Genomic DNA, 17,202 nt, shown 5'->3' with positions numbered 1-17,202 from the left:
CACTGCCCCTTAGTGCTTTGGAAGAGAATTACACGTCTGGTGCCACATCCCATGGAAGAGCTATAAATCAAACAAGGCGCCATCGACGAGATAGCATATTCCACACAGATACACTTCCAAATAGACGGAGATAATTCCACCCCAAACGATAACACAAACCACCACATCCTGTATTCTTGCACACTTTTGACTTTATGTCCAACCAATGCACCTTCAGTTTTTACAGTATATTTTAAGTTACCCTTCAAGTTTCAAACTCATTGTATTTTCAGTATTCATATATTAATATAATTTTTTTAGAAGATGTGTCTATGTTTTTACTGCCAGTTTCATGTTTTGTCTTTGTGTTTATTTTGTAAATTGATTAACGTTGAACCTGACTTGAACAAGTTGAAAAACTTATTGGGGTGTTAGCATTTAGTGGTCAATTGTACGGAATATGTACTGTACTGTGCAATCTACTAATAAAAGTTTCAATCAATCAATCAATCAATCAATCTGTGCGCAGTGATTTAGGAAGTAGCTCCCCCTAATCTCCTTATCACACTCCAGGACAAGGACAATAAAGGTGAATCTGAACTAGTTCTTTTACCGGTGCTAATTATTTTAACGAGCATGGGTCCTGACTCCTCTTGGACCCTCGGTCCATTGCATAGCGGCACAAAACATAATGCTACCATGAATTGATTAACGTGGACCCCGACTTAAACAAGTTGAAAAACTTATTCGGGTATTACTATTTAGTGGTCAATTGTACAGAATATGTACTGTACTGTGCAATCTACTAACAAAAGTTTCAATCAATCAATGCTTACAACTGCTTAGAAATGACTTTATTCACAATAAACAAATCAATTATCGAGGTTTACAAATTGATTTTATAATTGTCTATGTTCAATTTGTGATGCATCTAAAAATGGATTATTTCCCCCACCTCTAGTACAAGTTGCTTTTTAGCTGGAGTTTGTTGTTGCGGTCTTGTCGGCCATAATAAAGAGTTGCCTTCCCCCCACTCGGCTCAATGCTTTGTTTTCAGATGCCGTCTGTTGTGCTGCCTCCTTTTTTTAAACGTTTGCAGCATGCAGTCCTTAATTCATGCTTGTTGCCGCAAATCTAAACCACTGACGACACTTTTCTTTGGAACAAATGTGTCGCCCTTGCTTGTGTTGGCATGAGCCATGTTTTGCTAGGTGTGTGACTCTGCACCAAGGAAATAGGGAAGGAGTGCATAAGCTACTGAAGATCCAGAGGGAAAAAGGAGTTTTTTGTTTTTTTTTACAAATGTTTTTTAACCAAAAACTAAAATTAATCGATAAAATCGATTTATTGCACATTATGATTAATTTGGTCAGAAAATAATATATCATTTCGTTAAGTCCCTGCCAATTTAATGCCGCCAAAAGTGGTGTGTGATAGCATGGCTGTAGCTCAGCGTCCCATAGCTGTGGTCATGTTCTTTTAAACACATGGAAAACTACTTGATACCAAATAGTAGTCTCCATTTTGTCCCAATTGTGTCAATATGACAATTATAATATTATCATCAACTATGCACAATCTATATGTATTCCTCCTTACCAATTGCATCAATATGATAATCAGCTACGCACAATCATTTACTCTCTACATTTTCCCTCCCTCGTAGTAATTATATTTTTAACTGCTAATATTTAAAACAATTAAATGCAATCAAAGAAAGCGCAAGAAGCAAAACACACGCTCTTGCCTTGTGCTTTGCCTCGGGGAATGATAAAACCTTTGCAGTCGTCTTTTACAATGAGCTCCATTTATTAGCCACGCGCCTTTAAAATCATGCATCAATTATCTGCTTTGAATCCAATCAGAGCTCCTGAATAGTAATCATAATAGAATCGTGAGGTGCCCACAGATTCCCACCTCTAGTAGGATTAAATAAGATTAGCTTCTTTTGACTCCATTTCGGACATGGAGAATTGTGTAAACGTATACATGTGATGTACACTACCTCATTTAGACATGTGACAGTAAAATAAGATAAACAGACGTAAGTGCACATATACAGTCAAAAATGTAATTACAGGCATAAGTCACGGCAACATGTGGGACATTGAGCACACAACAGGGCTCGAATGTAACCACGGCAACTGTGCGACCGCCCTCTCATTTACCGTAATGCCCTAAAAATTTGACCAACATTTGCAGCAACACCTTGCCATGACCGCCCTTGACTTTTTACTTGGTAATGGACAAGGGATATAATGGTCAATGGCATAGTGATGGATAGCAATGAACTAACCGTGTCCCTTAAAAATTATCGAATAGCCCATAATTATTGATTTATTTTCAGCCACATGCGCGCTATCATCGCTTGGCTTATTAATTATGGCCAACTAACATAGGTAATCTCCCTCCAGGGACACACCCTTGGAGTATAACTAGTTAACAGACCTCCGTGTCCCACTAAGAGTGGCCCTATAAAAAAGACCAACACGGTCATAAACATGTGCCATATAGGGAGACCTCACTAAACAACAATGACAAACACATTTTGGGAAAATATTTGCACCGCAACACAACATCAACACTACAGAACACACTCCCAGAACTCCTTGCAGCACCAACTCTACCATGGACGCGACGGACATTTTCCTTCGCTTCCCGCCATGTGTTTAAGAGCACACTGCTGTGTTTGGATGGAGACAAGTGGGGACAATATTGGAGACACTGTGTGGCGCAGTTGGGAGAGTGGCCGTGCCAGCAACCCGAGGGTTCCTGGTTCAATCCCCACCTTCTACCAACCTCATCATGTCCATTGTGTCCTTCAGCAAAACACTTCACCCTTGCTCCTGATGGGTGGTGGTTAGGGCCTTGCATGGCAGCTCCCTCCATCAGTGTGTGAATGTGTGTGTGAATGAGTGAATGTGGAAATAGTGTCAAAGCGCTATACAAGTATAACCCCCTAACCTTTTATTGTAATTAAGTACCCCCCTACCAGATGACGGACTCCTGACGGTTTGCGTACCCCACTTTGGGAATCCACATTAAACTTGAACGTAAGCAGCCAGCGACGCGTGTTCAACTAAACTAAACTGTTATGTTTATAATGTTCCCAGTAACAAGTCGGGTCTGTTTACGTAAATGTCACTCGAATGTTTACAAAGTGCAATACTGTTTGAACAACTTCAACCATTCTGTCATTCTGTCCAATAAACAAAACCGTGATCTAATACAGTGTTTTTCAACCACTGAGCCGCGGCACATAAGTGTACTGTGAGATATTGCTAGGTGTGCCGTGGGAGATGATGTCATTTCCCCTAATTGGGTAAAAAATATTTTTTGCAAACCCAGTAATTCCATCCATCCATTTTCTACCACTTATTCCCTTTGGGGTCGCTGGTGCCTATCTCAGCTACAATCGGGCGGAAGGTGACATACACCCTGGACAAGTCGCCACCTCATTGCAGGGCCAACACAGATAGACAGACAACATTCACACACTAGGGACCATTTAGTGTTGCCAATCAACCTATCCCCAGGTGCATGTCTTTGGAGGTGGGAGGGGCCTATCCCCAGGTGCATGCTTTTGGAGGTGGGAGGTAGCCGGAGTACCTGGAGGGAACCCATGCAGTCACGAGGAGAACATGCAAACTCCATGAGTAGTCCTGGGTTCAATCCCGGTCTTGGGAACCCAGTAATTATAATCGGAAAATGTGCCGTTGTTGAGTGTCTGTGCTGTCTAGAGATCGGCAGAGTAACCATGTAATACTCTTCCATATCAATAGGTGGCAGCAGGTAGATAATTGCTTTGTAAATGTCGGGAACATGGTTTGTCGTGATCACAATATGCAGACAACAGCAGGAGGCAGCGTGCAGGTAAAAAAAGGTATCTAACGCTTAAACCAAAAATAAACAAAAGGCGCGTGACGCTAAGAAAAGGCATTGAAGCTTAGGGATGGCTATGCAAAATGAAACTAAAACTGAACAGGCTGCAAAGTAAACAAAACATGAAAGCTGGACGACAACAAAGACTTACAGCGTGTGGAGCAGCAGACGGCGTCCACAAAGTACATCCGTACAGGACATGACTATCAACAATAAAATAGGCGCGCAAGACAAGAAGTAAAACAATACACACAGGAAAACACCCAAAACCTCCAAATAAGTCTTGGTGTGATGTGACAGTACTTTGAGACAAGAGCTATGGTCATGCATGCTTGCTGATGATGCTTTCAATACATTTCCAACAACTGCCAGAACTACTTTTTACTGTCAATATCAGCTGATGACTTGCATTTTTTGATGTTTTCTGCTGGTGGTGTGTCTCTGGAGCTTTTCAATCAAACTAATGTGCCTTGGCTCTCAAAAGGTTGAAAAATACTGACCTAATACATTAAAACACACTTCAGGATCGCTGATAGTTGAACAACACTCATGGTGACAAGTCCGATAGTGACAAGTCTGATAGTGATAGTGAGCAGTCCGATAGAGATGGTGACCAGTCCGATAGTGGCGGTGACAAGCCCGATAGTAGTGGCGGTGACAAGTCCGATAGTAGTGGCGGTGACAAGTCCGATAGTAGTGGCGGTGACAAGTCCGATAGTAGTGGCGGTGACAAGTCCGATAGTGACGGTGACATGCCCGATAGTGACGGTGACAAGTCCGATAGTGACGGTGACATGTCCGATAGTGACAAGTTCGATAGTGACAAGTCCGATAGTGAGTGTGACAAGTCCGATAGTGAGTGTGACAAGTCCGATAGTGAGTGTGACAAGTCCGATAGTGAGTGTGACAAGTCCGATAGTGAGTGTGACAAGTCCGATAGTGAGTGTGACAAGTCCGATAGTGAGTGTGACAAGTCCGATTGTGATGGTGACAAGTCAGATAGTGATGGTGACAAGTCTGATTGTGATGGAGACAAGTCCGATAGTGATGGTGACAAGTCCGATAGTGATGGTGACAAGTCAGATAGTGACGGTGACAAGTCCGATAGTGACGGTGACAAGTCCGATAGTGATGGAGACAAGTCCGATTGTGATGGAGACAAGTCCGATTGTGTTGGAGACAAGTCCGATTGTGATGGAGACAAGTCCGATTGTGATGGAGACAAGTCCGATTGTGATGGAGACAAGTCCGATTGTGATGGAGACAAGTCCGATTGTGATGGAGACAAGTCCGATTGTGATGGAGACAAGTCCGATTGTGATGGTGGCAAGTCCGATAGTGATGGAGACAAGTCCGATAGTGATGGTGACAAGTCCGATAGTGATGGAGACAAGTCCGATAGTGATGGTGACAAGTCCGATAGTGATGGAGACAAGTCCGATAGTGATGGAGACAAGTCCGATAGTGATGGAGACAAGTCCGATAGTGATGGTGACAAGTCCGATAGTGATGGAGACAAGTCCGATAGTGATGGTGACAAGTCCGATAGTGATGGAGACAAGTCCGATAGTGATGGTGACAAGTCCGATAGTGATGGAGACAAGTCCGATAGTGATGGAGACAAGTCCGATAGTGATGGAGACAAGTCCGATAGTGATGGAGACAAGTCCGATAGTGATGGTGACAAGTCCGATAGTGATGGAGACAAGTCCGATAGTGATGGTGACAAGTCCGATAGTGATGGAGACAAGTCCGATAGTGATGGTGACAAGTCCGATAGTGATGGAGACAAGTCCGATAGTGATGGAGACAAGTCCGATAGTGATGGTGACAAATCAAAACACGGATGCTAAGGACCACTTTCTTACATTAGCCCCCACAGTTGCGTTCAACTGGCAGCTTCTCGTTGAAGACTTCAAGGGCTACACTTTGCAAAGTTTAAAGTCCAAGGCACATTAGTTACAAAGTTGTTGGGAAAACTAAACAAAAGTCACCCAGTTAGCTTACTAGCTAGCTGTCAAGTTAGCCACGTAGCTCGCTAACGTCAACTACATTTAATTGTGGATTTAATGTGTTAGTTATCCAGTCGGCGAGGTGACCCAAGTCAAATAAAGAACATTATGTGGAAAAGAGAAAGACAACTTACTGGCTAGCACAAAGGGGTTAGCATGGTTAGCAGTGATGCTAAGAGTCCGTCATGTTGAAGCTAGTCAGGTGGAAGTCAAGTCTTAAAAATAATAATAAACAGCATGCAAGACTCTCCTTTGCTAACTACGAGTCAAACGTACCACAGCCGCCTTTGGTCATAGCTTCGTGTCCCCGCTTTCCCACACGCTGTGTCGGCGTCAATGTCTGCCTTTGCAGGCCTCAGTCAGTCTGCTACTGCAGCTACTCTTCCTGCTCCATCTTTCTGCACAACACGCAGTGCCGCAATTACCCACTTTTCTGGCTGCACACAAACACATCACGGGCGGCCCCTCCCCCCCGCCCAGCAGCGTCGGCCTGAGCTCTACAACAGTGGTTCTCAACCTTTTTTCACTGATGTACCCCCTGTCAACATTGGTTTTTCAGTCAAGTCATCACAGCAAAACATTTTTGCTGGAAAAAAAGAGATAAAGAAGTAAAATACAGCACTATGTCATCACTTTCTGATGTATTCAATTGTACAACAGTGCAAAATATTGCTCATTTGTAGTGGTCTTTCTTCAACTCTTTGGGAAAAAAGATATAAAAATAATTAAAAAGTTGTTGAAAAATAAACAAGTGATTCAATTATATATAAAGATTTCTACACAACTTAAAGTGCCCTCTTTGGGGATTGTAATAGACATCCATCTGGATTCATCAACTTCTTCACAAAAAAATAAATCTTTAACATCAATATTTATGGAACATGTCCGCAAAAAATCTAGCTGTCAACACTGAATATTGCATTGTTGCATTTGTTTTCAATGTTTATGAACCTACGTTCATATTTCCTTCAAATATTATTCAATAAATATATTTATAAAGGATTTTTGAATTGTTGCTTTTTTTAGAATATTTTTGAAAAATCTCACATACCCCTTGGCATACTTTCAAGTACCCCTTGGCATACCTTCAAGTACCCCTTGGCATACCTTCAAGTCCCCCCAGGGGTACACGCACCCCCAGTTGAGAACCACTGCTCTACAGGACTGTCTCAGAAAATTAGAATATTGTGATAAAGTCCTTTATTTTCTGCAATCCAACTAAAACATGAAAATGTCGTACATTCTAGATTCATTATAAATCTTTTTTTTACTTTGTCAGAGGAAATATTCTAATTTTTTTAGATAAGATTTTGGAGTTTTCTTGAGCTGTACGCCATAATCAGCAATGTTAAAATAGTGAATTATATTTATATAGCGCTTTTCTCTAGTGACCCAAAGTGCTTTACATAGTGAAACCCAATATCTAAGTTACATTTAAAGCAGTGTGGGTGGCACTGGCAGCAGGTGGGTCAAGTGTCTTGCCCAAGGACACAACAGCAGTGACAAGGATGGCAGAAGCAGGAATCGAACCTGCAACCCTCAGGTTTCTGACACAGCCGCTCTATCACCCGAGCTATACCGCGCCTAAAACAATATAATAAAAGGCTTGCATTATTTAAATTGACGTGTAATGAATCCCAGAATGTATGACACTTTCATGTTTTAGTTGCATTACAGAAAATAAAGGACTTTATCACAATATTCAAATTTTCTGACACAATCCTGTAGAACCTCATTCAAATAACTTTTATGTTCATAAATGTAAGTTTATCAATAGCCGTCCCTGTTTTTTGTCCCTTAAGAAAAGAATTAGAACTTTACTTAAAAAAAGACTTCTACCTCTATCTGCGGTCCTCTCCAAGGTTTCTCATAGTCATTCCCACTGGGTTGGGAGTTTTTCCTTGCCCTTATGTGGGATCTGACCCAGGATGTTGTTGTGGCTTGTGCAACCCTTTGAGACACTTGTGATTTAGGGCCATATGAATCAACATAGATAGATAGATAGATAGATAGATAGATAGATAGATAGATAGATAGATAGATAGATAGATAGATAGATAGATAGATAGATAGATAGATAGATAGATAGATAGATACATGGATAGTACTTTATTGATTCCTTCAGGAGAGTTTCCTCGGGAAAATTAAAATTGATTGATTGAATGATTGACCTCTAACAAGCAAAAAGTTTGGAAAACTATGATGCTGTGCTCCAAATTTTTATTATTTACAGAACTAGTGTGAGCCTATGGCTTTACACTTTGTTATATATATATATGTATATATATAGAAATAATAATGAACAAAACAAGTAAATAAAGTAGAATCCAATATATATATATATATATATATATATATATATATATATATATATATATATATATATATATATATATATATATATATATATATATACATATTGGGGCTTCACGGTGGCAGAGGGGTTAGTGCGTCTGCCTCACAATACGAAGTTCCTGCAGTCCTGGGTTCAAATCCAGGCTCGGGATCTTTCTGTGTGGAGTTTGCATGTTCTCCCCGTGAATGCGTGGGTTCCCTCCGGGTACTCCGGCTTCCTCCCACTTCCAAAGACATGCACCTGGGGATAGGCCCCTCCCACCTCCAAAGACATGCACCTGGGGATAGGCCCCTCCCACCTCCAAAGACATGCACCTGGGGATAGGTTGATTGGCAACACTAAATGGTCCCTAGTGTGTGAATGTTGTCTGTCTATCTGTGTTGGCCCTGCGATGAGGTGGCGACTTGTCCAGGGTGTACCCTGCCTTCCGCCCGATTGTAGCTGAGATAGGCGCCAGCGCCCCCCGCGACCCCAAAAGGGAATAAGCGGTAGAAAATGGAATGGATATACATATTGGATTCTACTTTATTTACTTGATTCAGTTACAACCCCCTGGCACTGTTTTGTACTGGTTATGTACTTGCATTATTATTTCTAAAAACAAAAAAAATACAAAAAGAAAAAAAAAAAGAATAAAAAAAAAATAAAACACTTATTCCAGGGTTAGGGTTTGGCGTGTTTGTGACGGTAATCCCTTCAAGCTGGAGGACTTTTCATCATCCAACATCTACTTCATATATACTTGATGCAGCTCAGTGAGAGGTTCTTAAAATGTATTTTCTTTCAAGAAACTGCCAAAGCGTGATAAAAAAAGAATGATGTTAGGAGCAAAACAACACAACAAAAGGAGAATGACTTAAAATGTCAGAAAGGCACAGCAAAAAGTAAGATTTTTCAGTTCTTAGAGGAGGTCTTAGAACACAGAAGGTTACATAGCGACGTCCTTCCAATGAGCATTTATTGTTTTCAGAGTGACACAAGATGGCGGACGCTGCGTCTGTCCCGTGGCAAGCTTGTGGCGCTCCTTCAAGAGTTTGGGCTGCACACCACATTTCTCCTCCTGCAGAAGCAAATGGCTTGGAAGAAGTGGCAATGGCAGGTAGAACTTGTCTCACAGCATCCCTGCTGAGGCAGGCAGCTCTGGCCCAGCTGGGAGCAGTCGGGCCTGCCGGGGTCTGGGGACGCCTTGGTAGGCAGGTAGTCCCTCAGGGGGTCTGGCATCCCTTTAGGCCTCTGGGGCCAGGGGGGGGGGGGCAGGTAAAGAGAGGTGGTCAACACAGGTTGTAAAGAGCGTAGAAGAAGGAGAAATCAACATCACAGAAGTCCGAGTTCTGCTGCCTACAAATGTCTCAAATAAGTTTGGGTTATTGAAATGTCCACTTTGTAAACGACCTCATACTACATGTCAACTTTGTGTTGTAGGTGACAAAAACTACTACTTTTATGGTCTGGTCAACAAGATCCTCCCTCACTGCTCACTACAGTCTTCAATAAAGGTTACAGTTATGTAAATGTCCATTTATCCTTTTAATTTGTCATTTTTGTATGTCTTCTGCCCTTGAAACGACCATGATTGTCTACGGAAAGTCTTTTGTGTTAATGTCTTGGAATGCAATAAGTGGATTTTATTCTTTCCCAGCAGAAAAATAGTTTCGGTTCCCGCACAATTCAGTTTTCAACGGACCCTTTGCACCAGAATAATAAGAAAGACCGAGGTACTGCTGCATGTAACCACGGTGACAGTACATGTAAATAATAATAATAACAATACTTGCCATCATGTGAAGTCTCTGCTGTTCATAGTGTCCTCTCCTGGCCAACATGATCTTGTGCAGACCTGTGGAGAGAACACTTCTTTAGAACACTTCAACCTTCTTCACTTCATGTTCAAACTGCTGCTCCGAACCCGTCAGGGTACATCAAACATAACATATTATCTTTGTATAAACAGGACAGGTCAAAGAGCCAATTTTAAGTTTGGCAAATTAAGGTAAAACTATTCAATGTTTTCAGATTCTGACAGAAAATTATTGTCTTTTTTTCATTTTTTAGGTGACTTCTTCAGATGAGCACTAGAGGGCCTCAAAGGGATTGTCAGAGCACTCCCCAGCTCACTGGACCCTCAGAATGTCCCTGGACCCTGGTCTCCCTACTTGGAAACTGTGTTCTCCACACTTGTAAACTAACTGTGTTCTCCACACTTGTAAACTGTGTTCTCCACACTTGTAAACTAACTGTGTTCTCCATACTTGTAAACTGTGTTCTCCACACTTGTAAACTGTGTTCTCCATACTTGTAAACTGTGTTCTCCACACTTGTAAACTAACTGTGTTCTCCACACTTGTAAACTGTGTTCTCCATACTTGTAAACTGTGTTCTCCACACTTGTAAACTGTGTTCTCCATACTTGTAAACTGTGTTCTCCACACTTGTAAACTAACTGTGTTCTCCACACTTGTAAACTGTGTTCTCCATACTTGTAAACTGTGTTCTCCACACTTGTAAACTAACTGTGTTCTCCACACTTGTAAACTGTGTTCTCCACACTTGTAAACTAACTGTGTTCTCCATATTTGTAAACTGTGTTCTCCATACTTGTAAACTGTGTTCTCCATACTTGTAAACTGTGTTCTCCATACTTGTAAACTGTGTTCTCCACACTTGTCAACTGTGTTCTCCATACTTGTAAACTGTGTTCTCCATACTTGTAAACTGTGTTCTCCACACTTGTAAACTAACTGTGTTCTCCACACTTGTAAACTAACTGTGTTCTCCACACGTGTAAACTAACTCTGTTCTCCACACTTGTAAACTGTGTTCTCCATACTTGTAAACTGTGTTCTCCATATTTGTAAACTGTGTTCTCCATACTTGTAAACTGTGTTCTCCATACTTGTAAACTGTGTTCTCCATATTTGTAAACTGTGTTCTCCATACTTGTAAACTGTGTTCTCCACACTTGTAAACTAACTGTGTTCTCCACACTTGTAAACTAACTGTGTTCTCCACACTTGTAAACTAACTGTGTTCTCCACACTTGTAAACTGTGTTCTCCACACTTGTAAACTGTGTTCTCCACACTTGTAAACTAACTGTGTTCTCCACACTTGTAAACTAACTGTGTTCTCCACACTTGTAAACTAACTGTGTTCTCCACACTTGTAAACTGTGTTCTCCATATTTGTAAACTGTGTTCTCCATACTTGTAAACTGTGTTCTCCACACTTGTAAACTAACTGTGTTCTCCACACTTGTAAACGGTGTTCTCCATACTTGTAAACTGTGTTCTTCATATTTGTAAAGTGTGTCTTTGGCCTCTCCTCATCCAGTCTAGCAGGTGTCAAAGTCATGGTGTGTCACTTTAGTACCTACCCGGGTTTTGTTTGGTTCCTTTTCCGTACAGTTAAGGGAACAAAATGCAAAACGTAAAATTGCTTTAATGATTTTTAAGGTAATTAATGCAACAAATGTGTTTTTGAAAATAAAAACAAGGAAACACTGTATATAGCAAACAGAACAATTGAATTATTTGGGGGGGGGGGGCATTGTGATACATTGTGTGTGTTAATAATGCCCAAAACACTGTAGATTAATTAATTACATCAGATTATGAATTACAGTAGAATAATTGCTGTAGATTAATTACTCATCTACCACAGTAGATGAGTTACTGTTTTTTAAGCAACACCAAGACTTTGCGTGGCAGTTCAAACAAACTGGTGTGAAACCTGATAACACATCTCATTGATAATACTTTTTATTTTCAGAATAAGCCCCAGGTTATGGAAGTAGAATTGTCTCACATCAAGTTATATATTTCAATATGATATTAATATATGTGTACTTATTAATACAAAAACAAATACAAATGCGACATACAAATAAAACAATAATTTGTATAAATAAACGCAAGCTTCAGCTGACAAAACAACAACCCACGTAGCCCCATGGCTACAATCTGAAGTAGCGATGATAAAACATTGAATATTAAGACTATGTGAACTTCTGCCTTCTTCACTTCCCTGATGACTTCCATAAAGTTTTGTCATCCATCGGAAATATCAAGCAGCTAAAATGTGTCAAACATGTCAAAGAGTGGCAAAGAAAGTCTTTTTGCATTTTAGCCATCATGCTTGGTGGTGGATTTAAATGTTTGTAATTTGGAATGATGTGTAGTTCAGGGACATCATGTTGTATCATGTCCACACTCTTCAGTATGTTTTGTACCACAAGTATGAACTTTCTGTGTTGGTTTTCAATAATTTGCAGCATGCGTGGGAAAGGTTTTCTGAATATTGATGCCGTGCGCTTTGAGGAAGGTTTAATGTTCAATGTCATGGAATTACAATGTTAGTAATAATTCCAGCAGATAGCAGCACATTCGCAGAGTTTAGAATTTAATATTCTTAGGAATATATAATATAGCAATATTAGTGAAGTCTGGTTTTTAGGGTCTGGAAATATGGGCCCTAACACAGTTTATTTGAATGTTCTACAGCAGGGGTCACTAACTACAGCAGGGGTCACTAACTACAGCAGGGGTCACTAAGGCGGGCACCAGGTCGCCCGTAAGGACCAGATGAGTCGCCCGCTGGCCTGTTCTAAAAATAGCTCAAATAGCAGCACTTACCAGTGAGCTGCCGCTATTTTTAATTGTATTTATTTACTAGCAAGCTGGCCTCGCTTTGCTCGACATTTTTAATTCTAAGAGAGACAAAACTCAAACAGAATTTGAAAATCCAAGGAAATATTTTAAAGACTTGGTCTTCACTTGTTTAAATAAATTCATTTATTTTTTACTTTGGTTCTTATAACTTTCAGAAAGACAATTTTAGAGAAGAAATACAATCTTAAAAATGATTTTCAAACACATATACCTTTTTACCTTTTAAATTCCTTCCTCTTCTTTCCTGACAATTTAAATCAATGTTCAAGTAAATAAATATTTTTTATTATAAAGAAAAGTAAATACATTTTAATTTAATTCTTCATTTTAGCTTCTGTTTTTTGGACAGAAAATATTTGTGAAATATTTTTTAAAACTTATTATGACTAAAATTCAGAAAATATATTCTGGCAAATCTAGAAAATCTGTAGACTCAAATTAAAATCTTATTTCAAAGTCTTTTGAATTTCTTTGAATTTTTTTTTTTTCTGAAATAATGATTTGTCTTTGTTAGAAATATAGGTTGGTCCAGTTTGTTATATATTCTAATAAAGTGCAGATTGGATTTTAACCTATTTAAAACATGTCATCAAAATTCTAAAATAATCCTAATCAGGAAAAATTACTAATGATGTTCCATTGATTATTTTTTTAATTTTTTCGGTAGAATTTTGAATTTTAAATAGTCAAAATTGAAGATAAACTATGTTTCAAATTTTTATTTTTATTTCTTTTTCGTGTTTTCTCGTCTTTTAAATCATTCAATTAAGTGTTTTTTTCATCATTTATTCTCTATAAAAAACCTTCTGTAAAAGGAAAAAACATGACAGACAGAAATACAATTTATTTAAGTGTGTATCAAACTGGTAGCTCTTCGCATTAATCAGTACCCAAGAATAGCTCTTGGTTTAAAAAAAGGTTGCTGACACCTGTTCTACAGTTTGTTCACAGGTAGTGTGCCTCTGATTGGCTGGCCAGTGTCTGACCATGCGTGTGACCCAGACCACTCTGCCTGCAGTGCCCTCTGCTGGGTGTTCAGGGGAGTGTGTAACTCGGTGACATTTATTTGTTTATATATTTGTTTATTTTATTTATACATCTGGTTTGTGGTAGGAATGCCTCATCGACACAAAAGCAAAAAAAAAAAACGATCCACATATGCAAATTCAATACAAATACAAACACAAATTCAAGCATATTTATATTCAAATCTCAGAAATATATTTACAAATACGGTTTTGTTTATACAAATTTTTGATTTATTTGTACATCACATTTGTATTTGTATATTTGATATTTGCATATGTATTAATATCATATTGATAATATATAATTTGATGTGAGAAAATTTTACTTCTTTTGTTTTAATTCATGCAAATTAAATTAATTTATTGCAAATAATGCATTGTGTGAGTTGGTCATACTTCTCCCTGTGCATGTTTTAGGGACCACAAAGATGTCAGGTATTACAAAGGAGAGTTTCTAAGTCAATGACAAAAGACCGTAAACCTGCGTTCAGGTTTGTGCAACATCTGCAAAAAATCAGTCTGCATTGTAAAAGGAACTCCTGTTATGCAACAGCTGCATTAGTTTACCCTCAGTCTTATCTTACATTACAGAAATCAACATGTACACTAATGTCAGGTTATATTTATGATGTAATAAGTACTTCATACAGATACATTTATCAAAAACATAAAAGTACTTGACATTAATTGAAAACACAAGGAAAACAGTTACTGATGCTAATGTTAGGACATAATTCACCAATTAAAATATCAGATCAAAAAAATCTACCTTTACAAAGATAAGATTTCTCATTTTTGATTAAAAGTATTTCAACCATAAGTTGATGCTTCATACTGAGAGTTTGTCTTACATTGTAACTACAGTAGCTAAAAACTATCAAGTAAATACAATAATATAAACGCCCCAAATAGTAAACAGATGTTCTTTTATCCTGGCAATGTTGCTTTCAGTTGTATTTATTTATTTTTTAATCTCCTAAAAAGAAAACAAACTGAAATATAACAATAGACAGAATAATAATAATAACACCATTCATCGTAGTATTTGTTTTTTGGATCACTAATCAAAATGTTACAATACAATGAAAGATGATTTGTGTTGTTATGATAATTATTAACCACCGTGCAGACATTAGGAGTCCAGAGTTTTACGTCACGCATGTTTTCTTGCCAGGACAACCGAGAAAAAAAACATGGGTCGTGTCTCACCTGCTCTTCGGGATATTTTATTCAACCTGATGCCATCGCTCTGAAGATCATTCCTGGTGAGAAGTCCTCCGCTCACCAAGGCCAGAAGAAGAAGAAGAAGACACAAGCACAGCACTGACAACTTCATCTTCATCCTGAAAACATCTACTTTCCTCTGGCATCACAAGGCTATACACACACACACACACACACACACACACACACACACACACACACACACACACACACACACACACAGAAAGAACTAAAAAAAACACCTTGTGAGCGACACTGACCTGCAGAAGATAGTTTGGAGCTCTCTAGAATGTTCTCTGAGTGGACCAGACTGAGGTTTGAGTTCTCACTCTTTCTTCTCTCAGTGTGTCAAGTTGGACTTGTGATATTTGATCATAACTCATAGAAATAAGAATTTAGTACATGTCAACACTGTCCTCCCCGTCAAAGTAGGAAAAAATGCTTCCTGTTGAAAACTGCCTCCCAGTTCTTCCAATCCTGGGAATCATTTATGTAAACAATTCCAATATTGTTTATAATTCCAACATTGTTTGCAACTCCAATTTTGTTTATAATTCCAATATGGTTTACAATTCCAACATTGTTAACAACTCCAATATTGTTTCATAATTCCAATATTGTTTATAATTCCATATTGTTTTCAACTCCAATATTGTTTACAACTCCAATATTGTTTCATAATTCCAATACTGTTTATAATTCCAATATTATTTATAATTCCAAAATATTTTAAAATTCCAATATTGCATATAATAATATTTTATAATTCCATTATTGTTTACAATTCCAATATTGTATGTAATTCCAATTTATTTTATAATTCCATTAATGTTTATAATTCCATTATTGCTTACAATTCCAATATTGCGCGCTAACGAGACAAAAGTGGCAACATATATTACTTACAACGTGTACATTTGATCAAATTGCAGAAACCTAAGAAGCTCACAGTTCAAGTAAAAAAAAAAGACAACAAAGAAAACGATTCACAAAATGATTATGCTGACAATCGCAGGAGGATATTTGTGAACAGTAAACAAGAACTCACGGACGAGCCCCTTGAGACATGAAAATATGAAAGTGGAGTCATTTTTCTTCTTAAAGAAGTTTAAAAAACATATCGGACCCCAGGAGGCAGAAGGAAAGTTCTGGAATGTCTGACATGTGACCACTTTGAATGGAGGTCAGCATGCAGCTGCAACGTCAGCATGTCATCCGCAGGTAAAACTATCGGCTGGAAGTAAAACTCCTCATACAACACCATCCATTCATCCATCTTCTTCTGCTTATCCAAAGTGGGGTCGCGGGGGCAGCAGCCTAAGCAGAGAAGCCCGGACTCCCCCCCCCCCCCAGTCACTTCGTCCAGCTCCTTGCAGGTGATTCCGAGGCGTTCCCTGGACAGCCGGGAGACAGTCTTCTCATCGTGTCCTGGGTCTTCCCCGTGGCCTCCTGAGATACGCTACTGGTGAAGAAGATGGCACAGACAGCAAGGACGTCATTTAAGTCTTTATTTATTATTGAACAATATTACTAAACGAGGGAATGAAGCTTGACTAATCCCCAATGTGTATGGGTGTGACTATACATACATACATATATACATACATACATACATACATACATAAATACATCCATACACACACACACACGCACGCACGCACGCACACACACACACACACACACACACACACACACACACACACACATACATACATACACACACACACACACACACACACATACATACATACATACATACATACATACATACATACATACATACATACATACACACACACACACACATACATACATACATACATACATACATACATACAAACCCCGTTTCCATACGAGTTGTGAACTTGTGTTAGATGTAAATATAAACAGAATACAATGATTTGCAAATCCTTTTCAAGCCATATTCAGTTGAATATGCTACAAAGACAACATATTTGATGTTCAAACTCATAAACTTTATTTTTGCAAATAATCATTAACTTTAGAATTTGATGCCAGCAACACGTGACAAAGAAGTTGGGAAAGGTGGCAATA

At 38.9% G+C, this 17,202-nt stretch overlaps 3 protein-coding genes across 10 annotated transcripts in view; all 3 read right to left on the bottom strand.

Annotated features, from left to right (window-relative positions):
* The window catches only part of LOC133569779 (NEDD4-like E3 ubiquitin-protein ligase WWP1), a 46,042-nt gene extending 39,733 nt beyond the window's left edge, over positions 1 to 6,309 (bottom strand). For all 3 annotated transcript variants that reach the window (XM_061922386.1, XM_061922388.1, XM_061922387.1), the window contains exon 1: positions 6,150 to 6,309. The gene's annotated coding sequence lies outside the window, so the exon portion shown is untranslated. The remainder of the gene's footprint in view (positions 1 to 6,149) is intronic.
* Positions 6,310 to 8,300: 1,991 nt separating this feature from the next.
* On the bottom strand, positions 8,301 to 15,329 carry LOC133569880 (agouti-related protein-like). The gene is made up of 3 exons (XM_061922476.1): positions 15,133 to 15,329; positions 10,005 to 10,066; positions 8,301 to 9,462 (listed from the first exon to the last, which is right to left on the bottom strand). Exons 1-3 carry the CDS (start codon positions 15,263 to 15,265, stop codon positions 9,256 to 9,258), a joined length of 402 nt encoding a protein of 133 aa, XP_061778460.1. The 5' UTR covers positions 15,266 to 15,329; the 3' UTR covers positions 8,301 to 9,255.
* Positions 15,330 to 15,964: 635 nt separating this feature from the next.
* Positions 15,965 to 17,202, bottom strand: part of snx16 (sorting nexin 16) — a 46,123-nt gene continuing 44,885 nt past the window's right edge. Inside the window, exon 8 of one of the 6 annotated variants that reach the window (XR_009809889.1) lies at positions 15,965 to 16,609. The gene's annotated coding sequence lies outside the window, so the exon portion shown is untranslated. The remainder of the gene's footprint in view (positions 16,610 to 17,202) is intronic. The other 5 variants (XR_009809891.1, XR_009809903.1, XR_009809899.1 and 2 more) reach the window with 5 other exon arrangements.

Source organism: Nerophis ophidion, linkage group LG15 (assembly GCF_033978795.1).
Source record: "Nerophis ophidion isolate RoL-2023_Sa linkage group LG15, RoL_Noph_v1.0, whole genome shotgun sequence".
Classification (NCBI taxonomy): Eukaryota; Metazoa; Chordata; class Actinopteri; order Syngnathiformes; family Syngnathidae; genus Nerophis; species Nerophis ophidion.
The sequence above is the reverse complement of the archived record's forward strand: the minus strand, read 5'-3'. Positions and strand labels throughout refer to the sequence as shown.

Excerpts from the sequence above, each read along its gene's own strand:
- LOC133569880 (XM_061922476.1), bottom strand. The coding sequence starts at position 15,265 with ATGAAGATGAAGTTGTCAGTGCTGTGCTTGTGTCTTCTTCTTCTTCTT. Across the intron at positions 10,067-15,132 it reads TAAAATATCCCGAAGAGCAG|GTCTGCACAAGATCATGTTG; the intron begins GTGAGACACGAC and ends TTCTCTCCACAG. Across the intron at positions 9,463-10,004 it reads AGCAGAGACTTCACATGATG|AGGCCTAAAGGGATGCCAGA; the intron begins GCAAGTATTGTT and ends CCCTGGCCCCAG.